The following is a 22765-nucleotide window of genomic DNA, read 5'->3' as shown; positions in this document are numbered from 1 at the left end:
AAGAAAAATCACAAAAAATTAGAAAATAAAAATAAAAAATTAATAGTTTATTTATCTACAAAATTTTTGAAATATAAACAACGAAATAATATATAATAAAAAATTTTAAAATTAAAAAAAATTATAATAAAAATTGAAAAGGTTAAAAATAATAATAAATTTAGAAAATATTTCGAAAGTTTCATAATCCATTTAATTTTTAACTTTGTAAATATAAAAATTAAATATTATTTTTTATTTCATTGCATATATACACATAAAATTCTGTAATAAATCATTATTTTAATTTTTATTCCTTATGTTTGTGATTTTATGTAAGAATTTTATTTAATTTTAAATTAATTGAGATGAAAATTTCAAACTGTTGAAAATTCTTTCACACTTTTTAACATAGTTTCAGTATTTTTTAAATTGGATTATTCTGGAAACAAAGTTATATTTTGATGTTGTATCAGTGGCGTAGCATGGGTGTCAGCCGCCCGGGGCAGAGGAAAATTTCGCCGCCCCCTTATTTAGGTATCTCAATTCAAAAGACTAAAATATACAGTAATTCTAAAGAACTTTTCAGCAAAGAACAATCATCATTATTGTGTATTGTACAGGTGTATTGTGTATTTATTGTGAAATTCTGCCGCCCCCTAAAAGTGCCGCCCGGGGCGGGCCGCCCCTGCCACCCCCACTACGCTACACCACTGTGTTGTATCACTAATTAAAAATTTATTTTTTTTCTGTCAATTTGGTTAATTTTGGCACTATCTTTTACAATCATCGGTATTAATAAAGTAAAATAAAATTCTTTCAATAATTAAATTTTTATTTAATTAGAAATGTTTTCAGTCTGTATTTTACCAGCATAAGCTTATATTAGATAAATTAAAAAAGTCATCATATGTTTTATCTCACAATGACACTATATGGATCAATAGTTTGGTACAAGAGGTAGGCATTAGGCACCACATCTCTTATTAAATTTAATATTTATAATTAAATTAATATTTAATAAATAATTTAGAATATTCTGGAAGAAAAAAATCAGCCTGGAGCAGGACTCAAACCTGCAATTCCACCCATATATAATATTATATTAAACACGTCTGAAGAAAAGATCGGATGGAGGTCCAGGTAGCATAACTGTCAATGCATCCGCACAGTAAGCGGGAGTTGCAGGTTCAAGTTCCACTCCGGGCTGATTTTTTTCTTCCAGAATATTCTAAATTATTTATTAAATATAATAAGAGATGGCACCTAATGCCTACCTCTCGTACCAGATTATTTAGAATTTAATTTAAAATAATAGCAGTAAAGTAACCTGATTTAATCCAGTAGTTGTTTGGCATGTTACTAAAACATTGGGCTTCGGGATGTTTATATACTTCAAAAAATATAATGTTAAGTTTGAATTTTCTAAATGCTATCACGAAACACAAGAAAAAGGAAACTAAAATTTTCAAGTTTTATTCAATAATTCAATTAATGTTTATAAGATAAAATATAAGAGATGAAAAATATATTATTAAAGATTTAAAAAAATTTTAATTTGTTTTTGTTATTTATAAATTTAAATAATGATAAATCTTATTTTTATTATTATTTTCCAGTTTTTTAATTTTAAATAATAGAAGCCAAACAAATAAAATCTGTGTTTTGTATCTGTATGTTAATTACTTTATTTTCAGTTTGTTCAATTATTATAATTAAATCTAATATTCTGATAGAGATGTGTCATTTTTCAGGATTAAATTATCTTTCTTTCACCCACTTTCTTTGTGTTAATTCAATAGTAATTGTGGAAGTGTGATTGAATGCTTGTCTTTTAATACATTGCGTTGTCTTTTAGCTTTGTTGCTAAAAATTACATAAAACTTCCAATGTAGTTCTTGTTAGAGTTTAATTTTTTCTCTTTAAATTTGATTTTGTATGCTCTTGATGTTTAATTCATTAATATTTTTCACTTTTATTATTTTAAGCTCTATTTTTTACTTTACTTTACAAAATTTATCATTTTGGAGGCAGTTTATTTATATTATTTATTTATTATAATTATTTACTTTTTAATTGTAATTCATTTTAATTTAACTTGAAACTTTTTAAATTATTTATTTATTTTTGTGATAATGCTTATAAAAAATTAAATCTTAGTTCAATTTGAAAAATTTTAAATGTTTAACCAATCGAATGTAGAATAAATATGTTTATTATGTGATATCTTTATATAATACCATAATTTCCCTGCTAAAATTCATTGGATTATTTGTTAAAAACCTTCTGACTTTGATGGTGTGGATTATACACTACCATGTGTAATTTTTCCACATTAAAAAATTATTCTAAAATCATTTTACTTTGTTAAGAAGTCTTAATACGGTAAAACATAGTAGAATGTCTTATTATTGTTTATACATCAAGTTACACATCTGTTAGCCCTTCAGTAAACATCTCCAAGCTGATAGTAGGTTTAAAATGTGTTTTAAATTTTAGCTTAGATAATCAATAGCAATTAATAGCATCTGACCTAACATCTTGGTGAAGAAGACAAAATGGTTCGTGATATGACAAGATTTATTTTCTTCATTGTTAATATGGAGGAAATTTGCTCCAGTGATGAATCCAGAAAGTTCCTACGGCAGTGCAATTTAAGTATGGTATTTTATTAATAGAAAGATTCACGAAGCACAGGAAGATAAACATGTTCAGAGGAATCAAAAAATCATACTAAGAGAGTATGATTTTACAATCTTTGCATTGAATTAATTTTATTTTTGTTGTTAATTTTTATTTATTTAATTTATTATGAATTCACTTCGATAAATTTGAGATAATCTTGGGCCAAGCAACTAGGCAGAAAATTACTTTCAATTTCGATTTTTGTATGCTAGTGGCATATATATTTTGCAACTCTATTGCTTTAATTTTTAGACATTTGACTATTGTACAGTTTTAAGAGTGCATTATTGAGAACAGTTAATTATCTCTATTTATTATTTAAGTATACATAACAATAAATTCATTCTTAAAAATATAATATTAGCAGACCCGGCCACGCATTGTTGTGGCTCAAAATGTATCTATTATAAATGTATAACACTTCTCCCGTAGGGGGAATTTCAAAAAATACCTTTGTAGTGTACATTCTCTTGACGTACCCTATTAAAACGCAATCAAAAACGCAAAAAAACCACATCTAAAATAGTTTAATAGAAGTCGAGTTCTTCACGGTTTCTGTCTCTCTCCCCCGTGGGGGAAATTTCAAAAAATCCCTTTTTAGCAGGATTGGCATGATTTAAAAAAAATGTTTTAAAACATTTAAAACATGGTTTTTTTTGGAAATAAAACATTGGGATCTAGTAAAATAGAAAAAAAAATCAGAAAAACTTCAGTGTAAGACTCAAGAAGGTACAGAATGTTTTATGTAATATAAAATACAGCATTTTTAAATGTTTCTTTATGAAATGGCATTTTTAAGATTTGCATTACAAAACCAAAACAGGATTGACAGCAGTGGCTTCTTCAGCTTGAAGGATTTCTTATTTTCAGAAATATACAATGCTCAGTAGTGCTTGTTTAGGTGCTTGAAAACTTTAACAAGCTTTGCTGCCTTTTCCTGTCCAAGTCGATTTCTAAGTATTGAGTGAACAAGTCCATAGGTAGAGAAAATTCTCTCAATTCCTGCTGAAGAAGCCACTGCTGTGTGCAGCTGTGTAACTAATTTTAAAAGAGGTTCATCAATTCTGTCATGTAGTGACTGCTACCATGTAAGAGAAGTGATATTAGTTAGCACAGACTCTGCAAACTTGTGTTGCAAAAATGGGCTAGTTTTTGCCAAGTATTTTAAAACTGAAGGCATAGCATCTGGGTAGTGAGCGTGGCACACAGTTAGTGCAGCATCCTTCATACTGTCTGTGAGCTTTGCACCCTAGTATCTTGGGTCCAGAAGATTTGCTAAAAAGTGATAGTCTGTGATAGCCACATCAAATCTATCTTTGGCTGCTTGCGTGACTCCAGTTATCCCAAGTTGTTGCAAGACATTTTGAACACTATAAAAGTAATAATATTGAATATTATTAGATGTATAAAATTAATTACAAAAAACAATTCTGGCTAATGTAACTTACCCAAACCATAATTCAATTCCTTCACTGATTGTGCAGTCATTTCTTTGCATTTTGTCTAATGCAACAGCAATGATCTTTAAACGTGTCGGCAAATCTTCAGCATCGTGCTTAATTTCAAGGTTTTGAACTTTGGCTACAATATCCTTGTGAATTACGAGCCTGTTTTCATTGCAAACCTGTTAACATAAGATTTGTAACTGTTTTTAGGATTAAACACTTAATACTCATTATTCAATACTCATTGAGTACGTGAGTAGAGTTAACTAGCATTAGAGTAAACAGGCAGTTTACAAAATAAAATAATCATATATTTCATCTCATCATTATTACTCCAAGTATATTATTACTATATTACTATAAGTAATCACACTTCAACACAACTAGTATATGCTTTATGAATTAGTGACTTTCCCCACAAAATAAGAAAATAAAAACAACTTAATTAAAGTAATGATAATACCTTCATTAGGATAGGCCAGTTCTGAATGTTTGACTCTAAGCAATCAGCTAAGCTGTTCCAACGTATATCCTGTGGTAATATCAATCCTTTTCCACTTGCCTCTTTGTATTTGGCTTTCGGGAAATTATGCTTTATAAATTGTTATATCAAGAAAGTTAATGTTAATTACATTGCTGTTTGTTAATTTAAGTTGTATTCCTACTGAGTTGTTGTTAATGTGTTTAATGAATTATTTTGCTTTTTCTTTGCCATTCCACACTATAAGTGTGTCATCAATGTACCTTGCAATTAGTTTAATATTATTTAAGTATTCTTCTATACAAGGGGTTTCTGCCCATTTCAGAATGATTTCTGCAATATCTCTTGAGATAGGGATTCCATAGGAACTCCTCTGTTTTGTTGGTAATATTTGCTTTCCCAAGTAAAGCATGAATAGTTTAGGATCACATTAATGAAGCCAACTATTATTCTGTATTTCTCCAAGGAATCTTACTATTTATTGGATTGTTTGGAAAGTAATTTCGTTTTTTCCATAGAAAAATAAACGCAATATTCTTATAATAAATAAATATTTTATTGAATTATATATTGACTATTTTGGTCAAATACCTGTTATCATTGTTTCTGGTGATAGCATGATTTCACATTCATAAAAGTTTTGATCGTTGTTTACAAAAAAACTGATCCAAGTGATTTTTGACATTGTCATTTCAAGTAAATGTCTTACAGTTAAAAAAAATTTGCATAGACCGGAACAAGTAATAATCTGAGTGTGCCCGATCTGGCGAATATGGTTGGTGTGATGACACATCCCATCTAAGCTATAACAGTTTCTGAACGAGTTACCAAACTTGTGTGAAATTTGGCATTATCAAGGTAAAACACTACACTTTGTTTGTTGATCAATTCTGGCCTTTTCTGTTTGATGATATTACTCAATTTGTTTACTCGATGGCAGTACACTTTCGAATCAGTTGTTAAATTGTCTGGTAAAAGCTCAAAAACAAATCTCTTTAAAATCCCACCATAGAGAGCATATCTCTTTAATAACATGTGGAACCCATGTAACAAGCTTTGAAACTAAACCAATTCGTTTTAAGTAATAATAAACAGTTCAATTTAACAGATTTAATCTCTTGGTGATTTCACATGTTGTTTTATGGCAGATTGCTTCAATCGGTACCTTTATTTTGTTTTCATTGGCTTCAAATTGCCATCCAGAATGTGGTGTATCTTCGATATTAAAATTGCCAGAACGCAATTTTGTAAACCAGTTTTGGCACTGTCTTTCTCTCAACACATCTTCTCCAAACATGTACCACAAGTTTTTTCTTGTTTGAACAGCATTTTGATTTTTTAGTTATAAAAAAGCAAACTATGCCGAAAATGATGCTTTCGATTTTCCATATTTGATGGGTCGTCGAAAAAAGACAATTGTACAGAATCAAACAAAATTTTTTACAAATAAGCCTTAAAATGTCAGCTGTCAAAGTATATAATGAAAATGTGGTTTAAAATAAAATTGGCTGGTAAAAATACATCTAATTCCTCTAGTTAATAAAAAAACTAAATTACTTTCCAAACAACCCAATAAACAAATACAGTCAGTGGTAGTGCTATGGTAGGTGGTATAAGTATGGATGGAAACAGATTTCCATAATCGAGGGTGGTAAAGTAGTTTTCGGGTTGGTGTATATTTCTTTAAGAATATTAATAATATCTAAACTACTGCTAACCAAGCATTGAGCTTTAAATATTCTTTTTCCATGCTTATGATTGGGGAATATGATTTCTCTATTACTGGTTTAGTGGCCAATTAGACTTGTGCTTTTACTGTTCCAAATAATTTCGGTGCTACGATTCTTGATGACTTCTTTGCTTTTAAGAAATGGGAAAGATTTTTATCGGATATTACAAAATGATTTATTTCTGTTATCTTTTTATTTAACTTCAACATGAGATAAATTATTCATATCAGATTGTAACTACAATAATACACATTTTTATTCTTAAAACTATTGTACATAATACTACCACTTGAAACTGGTTATACTTGAATTAAAAACTCTAAAAACCTATAATCCAGAAATTTTTTAATACATGCAAACGTTTTCACCTGTGTTGAATGGGCAACATCAGGCAAACTAATCCCTGTGTTGAATGGGGGGATTGCTGTACATTTGTGCAGAGGGGAGGTGACATAAGATGAGAAAAAGGAGAGGGAGAGGATAGTAAGATTTATAGTTCAAAGAGAGACTTCCACAGAGTCAACATCGCAAAAATTAATTGTGGTGTTATTGCGGGTGGCTTTATATATTTCCATCTGCTCAAGATGTTTAAGAAAGGGTTGCCTGGAAGAGCTATATAAGACGCATGCACTGCTGAATTCCACATCATTGTTGGGGTCGGAAGCATTATCTGTGCCTCCACATCCGATAGCCAACGCAGTGTCGGCCAGTTCTTTTGTGATGGAAGTCTGATGTTCCTTGAGGTGGGAATTTAAAAGGCGCATTGTAGCACCTATGTATTCTAAGTGGCAGCCGGCAGCTGGATTTATGATCATTGATGGGGATAGTGTAGATGCCCGGTTGAAGGTGCATGTCCAGGCAGTTTTTAGTGTTGAGGAGGAGGGAGGAAATCAAAGGACCTCTATGGAAGGCTAAACAAAAGTTATTTTTCTAGGATATCTCCTTGTATAGGGAGGCTAGCTTCCTGTCATAAGTGACAGTCCTATAAACTGTGTTCTGGGCATGATTTTTTCGGTGAGACAGAAGTGGCAGAGGAAAGAATATGTATAAGGTCTTTAATAGTCTGTGGAGAGTAGCTGTGCTGAGGTGATTGTTAGGGGCTCTGTATCTCTGTCATGCTTGTCTGATGAATGGGTGAAGACCCTGTGAACCAAGGCTTCAACTAATTTCTTGTTTTAATCTTTCCTATTTTATGAAAATATCAAATTATTATAGAACTCCATATAAAAATTATCAATATTGTGTCTATATTCTGAACTACAAAATAGCACCTTAAATTTTTCTCAATGTACAGCATTCTTATATTCATGTAGTAAAAAACATTCAGTCAGAATAGCGATGAATTTCACCACTAGAAAAGTGTACCTGTATTAAATATAAAATACAAATGTATATTACAAGGTAGTTTCGGCTTGTAACTTTGAGTGACATTTTTTTTATTTTTTTGTGCTTGCTGACAAAACAAGCCTAATGTTAGCAATTTTCCTCTTTATATTAAAAGTAGAAAAAAGAATCTTCCATCAATTCCTTTTCCCTTTTTGTCTGTTCTATCTCTTCAAATAAAAGTTGTATTTAATTTTAGATGCTTAACATGTTCTTTCAATGTCTCTGTTTTAGCATGTTTTGTGAAAATGTCCACTTCTAACTCTTTCATGTTGCAGAATTCCAAAATGTAATTTCCTTCTCTTAACTGATCTTTGATCAAACAGTATTTTTGGTTGATATGTCTTGTTCTCACAGTTATTCTAGGGATTTTAGTTCAGTCAATTAAAGCCTTGCTATCTATCAATACTCATATAGGTTTATTATTTTTTTCATCTAACTCATCTGGGAAGGAATGCATCCATTTTGTTGTGAATACTGCATCACATGCAGCAATCAATTCAGCTTCCATAGTTGATGGTCCTATTAAATTTTGCTTTCTACTCTTTCAACCAATGAGATTAACTTTTTGTGTATATCATCAAACAACTTTCCATCTGACATAGTGCTCCAATTAGGATCCAAATGCAAATTTACTTCATAGTCATTACTATCATTCTCCTCCTCTTTAAAATGTAATTCATATTCTTGGGTTTCCTCTAGATCTTTTTCTTGGGTCCTGGCTATATTAGGACAATTCACTAACTGTAAACATTATACCAGGTTTAACAATAAGCCTTTAATCAGTGGCATGCCATCCACAGAAGCTGTGGAAGCACCACTTCCCTTGTATTTTCTAAAATATAAATACATATTTTGAGATTATTTTCATATTTTAAAGTACTTTGATTTACTTAAAATTAATATTTTATTATAACCGCAATATGTATCTTAATACAAATTTCTATACTACATGTGAAAACCAATGATAACATTGTTATTATATATTTGAATATAAATTCATATACTGTATGCATATTCTCAATGGAAGCACTGTATTGTCAAATAAGAGATAACGTCCACAGAGAAAATATTTGAGTCATGAATAGCAGCCAGATTATATGCATTCTCGCATGTGCTTTACAGAACACCAACCTCACGCAGTTTAGCTTGTGGATGCTACACACCAAAATATCGTATAACACTTCCAATGATTCTATCCAGGGCCGGCACAGCTTCCCTATCACCAAATGTCACCACACGCCACTGGTCTTTAATCCCTTTTTTAAATATTTAATACAAATATACTTTATTACACATACTGTACATAGAATATTATTACAATGAAAGGGTTATCACACACATGATACAATTAATGCCTTATATATCTCCTAAAATGCATTTTGGCCCTCGGTTTTAATGGCTTTCATTAGTTAGGTGGTCATCTTTTAAATACAGTAAGACCCCACTTAACGCTGACTCAATGTAACGTGGTCTGCTCAAAGCCTAAAAAAAAAGCTCAAAATTTATGCTGATTCAAATTATTACAGCATTTCATTGATTCATTTATAATATGATTATTCGCAAACATTAACCAATCAGCAAAAGGTAGCAATTCATCGTAGCACTGTACTTTTCTTAAATCTATGTTTATTTGGTGCAATTCTGGAAAAAACATAACTTCATGGATGCCATAGGAAATATCGACTTTGCTTGACAAGAATTAAATGCATGAACGAAGTGCTGAAGTAGTTATGGCTGAAGGTGTCCAAGAATTCTCAACGAGAGGAGCCTATTCCTGTATCGTTAGATTGACCAAATTGTCAACCTAATCGATACAGCAGGACTAGATGTAGACGAGCAGGATATTGAGGAGTTACTGCAGGTTTCTGGTGAGGGCCTTACCAATGATGACCTTCAAGAACTGGCAGAACAAGGAATTCGTGCAGAACTGGAAAGTAGAGTTTCTGAAAATGAAAGAACCTAAAGAATTTCTCTACAGATTTCCTTAGTAAAAGTTTGGTAACGATAACCAAAATCGTTGATCAAATTGTAGCAAATGATCTAGATTTTGAAAAAGTGCAAAACCAAACGAGGTGTTTTGGATGCGATCTCTTGCTACCGACATTTGCTTAAGGAAAGTAAAAATGCGACAATGAAACTAACTTTACATTTCATCACAAAAGATGAACTTTGCATTTCTGTGTGCATATGTTTATGTGTTATTTAATAGTTGGTGCCCTGGCTTTATCTATAACTGGTCGTAGCTGTTGTCCAGGTATATCGCGATTGAATCTCAGATACTCCTCGGATGTTCGCCTCTGTGAAAATCTATAAACCTGGACAACAGCTATGACTTGTTATTTAACACATATTATTATGCAAATTAATATAAAAATAACTTAAATTTAAAGTAAAATCTGTTTATTTTTGGTTGCGTGTTCCCCTTTTGCTATTTACTCTATGTTAAAATGACCTCGTTTAATGCTGCTTCATTTAGCACTTTGTCATCTAGGAACACATCCCCTGCGTTAAGCGGGGTCTTACTGTAAATAAATATATATGTACTGTACAGGTATCCTTTGATAAATGTGGTTAATTAATTGCTCAATGCTACAGTGTACAGTCAAACCTGTTTTTATGCGGTGTATAGGGATCGCATAAAAAAAAACGCATAAAAAAAATCGCACAAAACTTCACGACTGGCTATAAAAAATAGTTTTCGCAACACAATTAAAAAAATATTTTTTTTATGCGGTGAATAGGGACCACATATTTATTGCAAAAAACAAGAATTTCAGAAGAACCAGGACCTTCATCACAAAAATGAACTTTATATTTCTGTTTGCATATGTTTATGTGTTATTTAACATATATTATTATGCAAATTAATATAAAAATAACTTAAATTTAAAGTAAAATCTGTTTATTTTTGGTTGCATGTTTTCCTTTCCCTACTTACTCTATGTTAAAAAGACCTCATTTAACACTTTGTCATCTAGGAACGCATCCCCCGCGTTAAGCAGAGTCTTACTGTATAAGGCAAAAAATTATCCTAAAGAATTTATTACAAGACTCACATATACAAAACGATAAAATTATAAAACTATTAACCATCAAAATGTTTAAAAAAACTATACACTTAACTGTTGACAACTTTGCAATTGCACAGTGAACATCTTGACAATATATTATGCAACACAGTGGGTTATCTAAAAGAGGTGTTTTACATATGTTGCTGTCAAAGAGCTTTATGTTTTTAGTACTTCACATGGTTCATTGAGTTCTAACTACCTTTTCCAAATCATCATATACAGACACAATATCATAAGTTGACCTATTAATTATAATATGTGAGATAAGCAGGGGGTCAGGGGTTAATCCCTATTGATCACTTACACTGCATGGGTTGGTAAAACCCGACCTCGGCTCAATTCGGATGGCTAGGAGGGCAAAACAGGGGGTTGGCAAGTCGACAGGTTTCCTTGGATAGACAGGAGACATGGTTTAACAAATAACAAAATAAATGTTTATTATATGGCTAACACTAAAATATATGAGGCTATATGGGGTAAAATACATATAGATATAGGTTATATAGGCTGGGTGCCGCTAAATGTGGTTAACATTTAGGTTTCAAAGTCTATGAGTAACAACTGCTTAGTCTAGGACAGCCTTTCCTACTTCCGTTTCAAGGGAGAGAGTTCGCAGTCCGCTAATAATTACCTCTAAAGACGGAGGAGAGCTATATGCGGCGATAACAGTTCTTTGTGGAAGCAGTGGGCGTTGTCGATGTCTTCTACCGGTGTCTTCTTCTCTTCTTGGATCCAGTCCAATGTATGGAGGTCTGGGAGACAGAATACGCACGATGTCCCAATCTAACTCCCATTTAATCGCTCTGGCGACTCTCGCTTTTATCCCCTTGTTGTGGGGAAGGAGGTCACCTTACCGTCAAATGTTGATGCTAATAGTGCTGAGTTGGCACTTACGTGTCAATTTTTTTATTCGCTTCTTATCACAAACGGTGATAATGATCTACTTCTCACCTGGAACGTTCTTCCGTCAGATTTGTTTCAATTTCGGACAAAGTTTAATGTTTGATAAATGCATAAATTCGTGGACATCACAAATATATTTTAGTCTAAATTTAATTAAATTGCCAACTAATCTTATAAAATTATCCTAAAGAATTTATTACTTATTTATTATTATTTAGGTGATACTGAGACGTATTATGCAAATTCGTGCTACTCCAAATGGGAAAAAGTAAAAAAAAAGGATTTTATAATATTAGTTGGCAATTTAATTAAATTTAGACTAAAATATATGATAATTAATAGGTCAACATACAGTTCTGTGTCTGTATATAATCGTCTGAAGGAGGAAGTTGGAGTTTGGTGAAGTATGTGACTTACTAAAGACATAAAGCTCTTTGACAGCAACATCTGTAAAACAACACCTCTTTTAGATAACCCACTGTGTTGCATAATATATTGTCAAGATGTTCACTGTGCAATTGTAAAGCTGTCAACAGCTAAGTGTACAGTTTTTTGAAACATTCTGATGGTTAATAGTTTTATAATTTTATTGTTTTGTATATGTGAGTCTTGTAATAAATTCTTTAGGATAATTTTTTGCCTTATATTTAAAAGCTGCTCACCTAACTGATGAAAGCCATTAACACCAGGGGCAAAAATGCATTTTAGGAGATTTATATAAAGCGTTAATTGTTTCATGTGTGTGATAACCCTTTCACTGTAATAATATTCTATGTATGTGTAATAAAGTATATTTGTATTAAATGTTATATCTGGTCTTGTATCAGTCACTAGATACGTCAGTAACCCCAAAGTTTCTTGATAGAGCTCTTTTGATATTCTTTGAGTTATTATAATCATAGAGTTTTTCATCTACTTTTGCAGGCATGCAGTCTTCCATTCCATATTTCTTTAGTATCTCCTTTACGTAACCTTTCTACAACAATTTAATTTTGTTTTCCTCTCTTATTATTTTTACTTCTAAGAACTTGTTTTTGTTATTACTCTTATTTTTCACTTTTTACCAATTTTTGTTATAACATCATTTCTCATTTTTTCTGAACCTCTTAAGAAAAAAAAATCATTTACATATATACCAATGTATAAGAAGTTTTCATAATCTCTTTTTACAAACATGCATGGGTCAGTCTTTAACCCTTGTAAATCTGCTTCTTTCAATACCTTTTAAATTTATAAAAACTTGTAAATTTAAAAGGTAATATAATTTATAATTATAATTATAATTTAATATTTAATAGGTAAATTTTATATTTAAAAGGTATTATAATTTATAATTTATACCAATGCCTAACTGCAGTAATCTGTATACATTCTTCTTCAACATGTGAGGATCAAAAATTCTTAATGGACCTAACATTGATTTACTTTGCTGCATTTTATTAATTGTTTTACTCCAAATTCTGTAACTTTCACTCAAGCCTAACATCCTTATGGATGACATTTTCATCATTATCAAGCTTTTCTCACCAGATAATGATGATGTATCATCCCTCTTTCCAACAAACTAGAAACTAATAACCTAAATTCAAATTGGCTAAAAATTCAGAAAACTTTACCCAGATTGGTTTAATCCAACTCAATCCATTTTAAAAGGATTAATTGGAATTGTGAAATTCAAGATGTAATGGTCAGTTGCAAGTGTCTGTTATAAAAATTTGTTATGACCTATTAATCAATCACTATAAACCCGGAAAACTATTAGGGCTAATACCTTCTGCTCTGTCATTAGGCTGTCTAGGTAAGCGTGGCACTGCAGGTGAGACAATTTGCTAATCTCTCTTTCCCCCCATGTGTCCAAATTTTTGGGCATGATGAGAAAAAGAATTATTCAATGTAAACCCTCATAAATTTTCTCTAAATAAATGCACTGTTGTAATAACAGAGCATTTCATTCATTATCCCAAACCCATGAAACACACTGTTAATTAAGCATTCCTATATTACGTAACATTTAGGTTCACATAAGCTAACTGCTCAGACCTGACCAAGATTGACAAATAAAATCATGGACCTCACAAACAAATTCACTTCATTTTTATCTTGTTCACACCCTGGAGGTGGTTCCATATTGACTTCCTCATTTAGATAGTTACTTAAATATGCCACCTCTATGTCAAAGTATTTGATCATTGCTTTCTTCTTTACTACTATTGCTAATAGTGTTCTGAATGATTTCTATTTTATCACTAGACTGAAGCTTTTCTCATAATAGTCTATATTCTCCACACATTCAACTGTTGTCAGTTTTATATTTGTTTATCCCATCTGCTTTATCTTTTATTTTAAATATGCAGTGGCTTCTCAGCACTTTTTCATCCTCAGTCCCTTTACCAGTTCCCATACTTTGTGTTCTTTTTTTACTGTCCCTTATTTTTTCCCATAACCTTTTTGCACTTTGTTGCCAGTATATATTGTTGCTTGTTCCTTTGTTAGGTTTATAACAAGTACAGTAGAGAGTCGTTTATCCGAACACCGGTTATCCGAACGCTTTCCAGTCGGACTGTGTCGTGCCGAATCAAACTTTTTTGATACTAGATTTACTTCTAAAGTATAATTTTTGTGTTTTTATATTTTTCAATATATTTATTTTGTTTGTACAAAATAAAGAAATAATTTTTAACGATACAATAGCCTCGATTATTATTATTAAAAATTTTCATTAGGCTTAAAATCGACGAAAATTCAACACGAAGCAACACGCAACGGAGAAAAATTTCAACATCGGACAGGTTAATATATTTTTTCGTACGTAATCGGTTATCCGAAAAATCAGTTATCCGGACAACCCCAGTCCCAATTGATTCGGATAAACGACTCTCTACTGTAATCCTAATGCTTTTGTGGAACTATAAGGAGCTCTTCTGTTTATATGACTTAGGATGTCTGACACCAATCAGTTTTTTCTTGGAGAACTTGACAAATTTGAGACATGTGGGTGAGGGATTTTCACCCTTTTCTCTTGGGTAAGTATGATCATAAAGAAAGGAGGAGACAGGAGACTAGCCTTCTAATAGTGCTTATAAAACTAATTTATTAACCTAAAAAATAAAAGATGGTATTTACATTGCATTCATGATCAGGTGTGTAACAGTTTAATGTGTCAATGATGTATTTCTCATCAAGAGAGAACATGAGAGTTCTGAAGGTGATAAAAAAAATACCTTTCTCAAAGAAGTTAATGTAGACGATTAAACAAGTCTGAAAAGGCATTGAGTGGGACAAACAGATACATACCAAAACAAAAGTGTGAAAGATACAAGTACAAGCACTCTGCTTCATTCTGCTCTCAGTCGTAGAGTTTTTTCCTTGCTCCTTCTCTTTGGAGACCATCTTGTAAACCTATTTATCCCCTTACTTTTGATTGGGTTTTCAGTTGTCACCAGAGGTCTACAAAAGTTACCTAAGATTGATCTCCCCCATTCTAGGAATACATTTTTTTACTCTTTCATTACACTATTGTTTAACTATAATTTTAGAATTTGCTTACAATTTCAACCCAACTATTTTCTCATACATTTTATTTTGGTTTAAAGTTCCTCACTTTGACTTCCTTTAATTTTTCTTTTTAACCAGCTTTGTTTTGTTTTTGTTTTATCTTTTTCTATGTGATTTTTGAACATTTGAACCAAAACTTTCTGTTAACATAAATCACCAAATTCACAAACATCTAACCGCATCATCAGTCATCAATGTCATGACAGGGTTAACCTCACACTTTTTTCTTTTTTCCTCCTCATAATTTTTGATTCTGTCTTCATTTGTTGCATTTTTTACAGTTTCGTTTGCTATTAAGCCTTTTGTGTCTAATAACACTTTCATTTTCATACCATGTAGGATAATTAGCATCAGTAAGTTGTTCACTTGTAGCATTTATCAATTCCATTATTATTATTATAAAGTTTCAATTTACCTTTGTTCTTTCCTTTTTGAAAGTTTACTTCTTAATGGCAGTCTCAGTTTTGATGTCTATTGTCAAACTTTTAAGTAACAGTCTAACCAAGGAAACAGAACAACACAATCTGCTACCAATTTATTAGCATTTGTATTGTAAAAACTGTTCAGTCAGTTAATAGACATAAATTCACCATTATAAAAGTGTATATATATATATTAAACAAAAAATGCAAATGTACAGTACAGTACATTATAAGGATGCTTCAGCTCATAACTTTGAACAATTTTCTTTTCTTGCACCTGCTGACAAGACAAGTGCTGTTGGTGATTTTCTTCTTTATATTAAAAATAGTAAAAAGAATCATCATTAATTCTTCATATTTTGTTCAAAGTTTTGTAGTACAATATGAAAATGGTCTGAAATATGCAATGAAAATACTTTGAAATCTTTGGTTGGTTGAACTTCAACCTTATCAGTTTTGCCTTATCTCATCTAACCAAATCAAGTGTAGGACATGCCGCCACACATTCTTTGGTTTGCATGGATGTATCAGCTTCTATCATTATATAATCAATTATTGATATCTTTGTGTGAGAAATAAATGTGAAAATATCTGGAATATCATTATCTATCCACCCATTCAAAATGATTAGATTTGCATCCATCACCCTCCTCTATTAATGGTTTTCCTTTATCATAATCAGTTATGTTTCTAGAATTTCATACATTTTTTTTACAAGCAGACAGATTCATTATTACCTGGCTTAAAAGCAAATACATTTTTAATGTAGTTTTACAACTACATTAGAACTTTGGTTAATATAAACACACAAGAATTATCTAAATAGTTTCCTCTGAGATTGATACTGATGAAATGTCGAATAAAGAATACATAATAGTAAAATTAATAATAAGGAGGTAACACACTAATGGGCCCATAGAAGATCTTTAACAATCATTAATAGATAAAAACTTCATAATCACTGGAATTAATACTCTGAAGTTGATTTCTGGTAATCAGTTCTTATAATAATCAATGCTCTACTGTATATACCAGGGGTGGTGAACCCATGGCATGCATGCCCAAAGTTGTACATAAGGAGAAATCATCTGGCATGTAATGTATCATGCAATTTCAATTTATCATCTGTCTTTTTCAGTCATCCTTTCAGTTTATTATCTGATCGTTCTTTTTTCGGTCGGCTTTTTTAGTTATTCTAATTAAAGCATATTTGTTTAATTTATTTAAATATCATTGTTGAAATCTAAAACTTTGGCACATATGAATATCTTTAAAGCTAAGTATGCTTACTATATGGCATGCAGGCTCAAAAAGGTTTGCCATCCCGGGTATATACCATTATACAGGTATCCCTTGCTTAATGCGGGATTTGATTAACGTGCAAAATTAATTGTGGCAATCCCTTTATGTACTTGGCAGAAGTTAATTAATGTGACTTTACCAACTGTCTTTACTTAACATAGATACCATATTTGATTAACACAGTAGCATTGAGCAATTAATTAACCACATTTATCAAGGGATACCTGTACAGTACATATATATTTATTTACAGTAAGACCCTGCTTAACGCAGGGGATGTGTTCCTAGATGACAAAGTGCTAAATGAAGCAGCATTAAACGAGGTCATTTTAACATAGAGTAAATAGGGAAAGGGGAACATGCAACCAAAAATAAACAGATTTTACTTTAAATTTAAGTTATTTTTATGTTAATTTGCATAATAATATATGTTAAATAACAAGTCATAGTTGTTGTCCAGGTTTATAGATTTTCACGGAGGCGAACATCCGAGAAGTATCTGAGATTCAATCACGATATACCTGGACAACAGCTACGACCAGTTATAGATAAAGCCAGGGCACCAACTGTTAAATAACACATAAACATATGCACACAGAAATGTAAAGTTCATCTTTTGTGATGAAATGTAAAGTTAGTTTCATTGTCGCATTTTTACTTTCCTTAAGCAAATGTCGGTAGCAAGAGATCACATCCAAAACACCTCGTCTTGGTTTTGCACTTTTTCAAAATCTAGATCATTTGCTACAATTTGATCAACAATTTCGGTTATCGTTACCAAACTTTTACTAAGGAAACCTGTAGAGAAATTCTTTAGGTTCTTTTGTTTTCAGAAACTCTACTTTCCAGTTCTGCACGAATTCCTTGTTCTGTCAGTTCTTGAAGGTCATCATTGGTAAGGCCCTCACCAGAAACCTGCAGTAACTCCTCAATATCCTGCTCGCCTACATCTAGTCCTGCTGTATCGATTAGGTTGGCAATTTGGTTAACCTAACACTACAGCAATAGACTCTTCTCGTTGAGAATTCTTGGATATCTTCAGCCATAACTTCTTCCACACTTTGTTCATGCATTTAATTCTTGCAAAGTAAAGTTGATATTTCCTATGGCATCCATTATGTTATATTTTTTTCAAAATTGCATCAAACAAACATAGATTTGGGGGAAGTACAGCAATATGACAAATTGCCACCCTTTGCTGATTGGTTCGTGTTTGAGAGTGATCGTATTATATACAAATCAATGAAATGCCACGATAATTTGAATCAGCGTAAATTTTGAGCTTCTTTTGTTAGGCTTCGAGCAAACTGCGTTATATCAAATCAACGTTAATCAGGGTCTTACTGTATATAACAATATGTTTAAACAATAAGCTATTTTGACTATTCAGTATTTAATTTAATCAACTTTGAAGCATGCTGTTATACTGTGTTGGTGACCTAAACATATGTAGTAGATTCTTGCTAATCCAGCCATTTCTTGTGTAGAAGGAGAGAGTGGATTACTGAGAGTGTGTAGACCTAAAGGCAATGAATAATGTGACCTTTTTCTTTTGGTTCTAATTCTTTTTGTAGGCAAATGGGCAAATAACATGGTGTGCCGAAATGCAATACTGCACACACAAATGAAACCTGAGAAACAGGAAAACACAATGTGACATGACTAACATTTTCAAGGAAACAGAAGCAAATAGGTGATCACACTGGAGAGTATACTGGATTATTGAGAGTCTATTGTATATATTAATTAAGACAAAGTTTAGGAATCATAAAATGATAAATAGTAATTCATTTAATCAGTGCTAATAACATTTTGCAAAAGTTTATCAATGATGGCTTAATGCTCGTATTATATGATACTGACGTGGAATATATAGTGGGACTATTTACATCATCAACATTCAGAAAAGGTATTTGCCTATTTACATATACCGTGCATGAAAGCAGTGACTTTACATGTACAAATCTACCAGTTCCATAGTAATTAGCAATAGAAAATGATGATATGATTATAGTTGTCTTTTTTCTTCTACTTATTTGATAAGATATTGAATAGTTTCTTTAATTTCTAAATTGATTTAATTTACATGTTTAGCATATGACTTGCTTTTCTAGTCTAGTTTTATTTCATAACTTCAACTTTTTACAGTCTTGTCATTTTACTATTTGTGGACTAATATACACATTTTAGTGCATATATCATCTTCAGTACTGCCAACAACTTCCTTTTTTTCCAACAAGTTTTAGTTAACAATAAAACTTGGTTATACTTAAAATTTAATAAGTTTAAAATAATATTGTTAGTGTACTTAATACAAGAAGAATATTGTAAAAGTTAGGCTATGATCTCAATAGCTTAACTTTTCAATTCAATTTATCGTAGAATACCGACAAAATAGGAATACACTAAAAATAATATGTCGACCTACCTAATTAGGTTTCTCGGTATTTTAAATAAATGTCCTAATGTTTGAGCCACCGGTAAAAGATGTCTTCTTTATCCATCCTGCTACACAAAATACATTTGTGCATCGACTTTAATTCTTTGCCCCATTTGGTATACGCAGATCATATCTTAACATTCACCGGTGGTAGAATATTGATAATTTTTAATTTCCAAATTTGAAATTTTGACATTCGTATGGATTTTTTTTCATTTTTAAATTCTAATTAAAAAAGATTATCCTGTTTTATTTCTTCTTTGAATCAAACAGTTCTAAAAGACCATTAAATAAAAACATTATCAAATTATTGTAATGAATTATCATATTAAATTTCTAATATTTGACAATAATAAATTCTTTGGTAATGCTTTTATTTATATATATATGATATACTACATATAAACATATTGTATGAAATACATCAATATATAACCTTAGGGTACGACAATGCAGGTGCAAGCGAGCGAGAATATGTGGCAAGAAGAGGCAAGACCTGATAAATATCAAACCCTATCAGATATGTGCAAGAACCAGAAATTTGCTCACGCCAGTGAGATTTCTGCAAAGAAAAACATGCAGAAGTGAGAAGCGAGATTTCTCGCTTCTCACTTGTGCATGTTTTTCTTTGCGAGAACTATATCGTTCGTGACCTCTCGCTCGCTACTAAATTTGCATCTGCATAGTCGCACCCTTGGAGTTAGTAATCAAATTAAATTTTTTTCTTTTTTCCATTCTTATATTTACAGGTTTCCGAAAGTTTAAAACCAATGGGACAGATTGCAACATGAATAAATACAATGTGTAAAATAATCAAGTAAAAAAAAAACACGAAACAATACGAAATATGTAAATTGTAACGTGAGATTTTTATGCTTTTTTTGAATGTATCTATAATTTTAATGTAAAATGTTACTTTGGAATGTTTTATTTAATAAAAATAAATAATTTCATACCAAAGTAAATATTACTTTAATTATAATAAAATCAGAAATTCTTATGTAAATGGTTAACAAAAAAAAAGGATTTGATATTCTTAATTATATTTGTGGAGCATGATACGTGCCAATAAATATAATTAATATATATTAAATTATAACCTTTCTTTTATAAAATTATTACTTAATTTATCATAAAGTAAATAATTTAGAATTTATAATTGTTACATAGATTTTTAAAAAATGTATAATTTACATTCGATAACTTGATCTAGAAATGTTTTCGGTAGTTAATTAGAAAAAAGTGTAAGTGAACAGAATCTCTCCGAACTTAAAATCTGCTTATTTATATTATGTGGCTATTTTATTATTATTTTAAAAAATACACTTTATATGCTTTTATAAAATTATTGGTTTCGGTGTCATTTAAATCAGCGTTACGCATACTTTTTTTTACTGGTAACCTCCTCTTTTTTACGTACGTATCTGGCACAACCCAAATTACTATTAAATTAATATTTTTTTTTGTTTTAATCATCAATCATAACAATGTGGGGCTTCATTAGTTAAATTTTCATATTATATTTTATTGTTTATGAAATTTGTTTGCAATCTTATTGGAAGTCATGGCCCATTGTTTGCATACCACTGATTTAAATGATCACTTGAGAACAGTGGCACACCCAGAGGGGCACCAACAAAAGTAAAAGAGGGAAAACTTAGTAAATTTTCCAAGATTTTTTTCCTAATTAAAATTTATTTTATTATTTACATTATGTCGTGTCTTCTATTACTTATGAATTAGCAACCACGTAAGGTGAAAATTTTATTGAATTTGCATTAAAAATTTTTCTATCCGTTCGACTCGGCTCCCCGAGATTAAATTTCGAGTGTGCCGCTGCTCGAGAACATCAATTTATTTGAAAATATGTTCTTACCAATTTGTAAAGATTCTATATCTCAAGAAAGTGATATCAGTTGAAATACATATCTATTTACAAAGATAAAAATAATTGATGTCTACAGAAATAAAGTTTGCACTTTACATCATGTTCAAAATCATGAGAAAAAATGCCAAATTCAGGAAACAAAAATCAAATTTTTATTTGGAAATGTTTACGTTCTTTTAAAAGAATATCGTTGGCTGGGAAATTACGAATACACTCAAATGAATATCTCTAAACGTGTCTTGTTGGTGGAGATATTCTTTTAAATAAATTTATTTTAATGCACTTCGTAATTTCGCAGCCGACAATGTTCTTTTAAAAGAACGTAAACATTTCCGAATAAAAATTTGGTTTTGGAACTCGTCGTAGACTGCATAACTTATCGATACGACATACTCAGAAGGTCGTTAAATACGACCGAAAACGTTAGTATTTAATAAACACGGCTGCAAATTTACAAGGTGTTCTGAGTATGTTGTATTTGGTTTTGGTTTTCTGAATTTAGTTTTCTTTTCCCCTCGTCATTTTAATTAGAAAATCCATTAGAAAATAATGTTAAAATTTAGATTTATGTACGTAAGTTGATCTAATATCTCTAATTTTTATTTTTATACAATTAAATTTATATATATTTTGTTATTTTTTAACAATATAAATGCTTAATTACATTTTAAACAATGTATTCTTTCAATTAAACTCATAAAATTGTTTGAACAAATTAACCAAAATGTCACCTCGTCGTGATAAATATTAATTTTTAACCGTTCCCGACAACCGCTTTAATAAAGTATATCATTCTTTATTAATAATAAATTGGAATTAATGTGCTTTTCACCAGCAAGGATTTAGTTTATAAATTACATTAGTGTAATTTACCTTTGTATTAACTATTACAATTAATAAGAGAGACTTCTGTTTACGAAAGAATATTTACCGGCTCTGAGATTCGGATGTAACGGTAGCACAGGTAATAAATAAATGCCGTAATAGAACACATGTAATTACAAAGTTAAATCTTTGCCAATTTTGTAATAAAAATGCTACGAATTTTATCAAATAATTGTAAATACTTTTAGCGCACTCTAAATAACTGTGAATGTGCATGTTTTATATAACCATTGTGGCCTTTTTCAGTCTTCCAAATAAAATATTACGAATGAGAGATGCATTTTTTTCTTATTGAAGTTCTGTTAATGACAGAATTTTAAAGTTGCATTTCAATTTTCTTATTTATTTAAATTTTTTGATGGTTGTATTAAACAAACATTAATTCCGTCGAATGTATTATAATCTATAGATTCTTGTTATAAAGTTAGTAATCGGTTACTTCTTGTTAACGAAAATAGACATCAATTAAAACTAATTGTAATTAAATTGCGTCAAATTTTTCATTTTGATCCTCAAAACGAATATAAAATGTCTCGGTTGTTTTCTTAAAAATGGAATTTTCTAAAATTAATACAAACTAATTTTTTTTCTTA

General features: G+C 30.7%; 2 protein-coding genes across 2 annotated transcripts in view; one reads left to right on the top strand and one right to left on the bottom strand.

Moving 5' to 3' along the window:
* LOC136981900 (succinyl-CoA:3-ketoacid coenzyme A transferase 1, mitochondrial-like) overlaps positions 1-20235 on the top strand; it is a 156736-nt gene extending 136501 nt beyond the window's left edge. Inside the window, exon 15 of the mRNA XM_067278283.1 lies at positions 20149-20235. Within this exon, the coding sequence (XP_067134384.1) occupies positions 20149-20190 (42 nt within the window). The 3' untranslated portion in view covers positions 20191-20235. The remainder of the gene's footprint in view (positions 1-20148) is intronic.
* On the bottom strand, positions 3392-4687 carry LOC136981844 (uncharacterized). The gene is made up of 3 exons (XM_067278230.1): positions 4573-4687; positions 4113-4288; positions 3392-4034 (listed from the first exon to the last, which is right to left on the bottom strand). Exons 1-3 carry the CDS (start codon positions 4576-4578, stop codon positions 3914-3916), a joined length of 303 nt encoding a protein of 100 aa, XP_067134331.1. The 5' UTR covers positions 4579-4687; the 3' UTR covers positions 3392-3913.
* Positions 20236-22765: the final 2530 nt, after the last annotated feature.

Source organism: Centruroides vittatus, unplaced genomic scaffold (genome assembly GCF_030686945.1).
Source record: "Centruroides vittatus isolate TY-2023 unplaced genomic scaffold, ASM3068694v2 contig_799, whole genome shotgun sequence".
Lineage (NCBI taxonomy): Eukaryota > Metazoa > Arthropoda > Arachnida > Scorpiones > Buthidae > Centruroides > Centruroides vittatus.
Note: the sequence above shows the minus strand (reverse complement) of the source record. Positions and strands in the feature narration are given on the sequence as shown.

Coding starts and splice junctions, on each gene's coding strand:
- LOC136981844 (XM_067278230.1), bottom strand. Junction 4,035..4,112: donor GGAATTGAATTATGGTTTGG/GTAAGTTACATT, acceptor TTACTTTTATAG/TGTTCAAAATGTCTTGCAAC.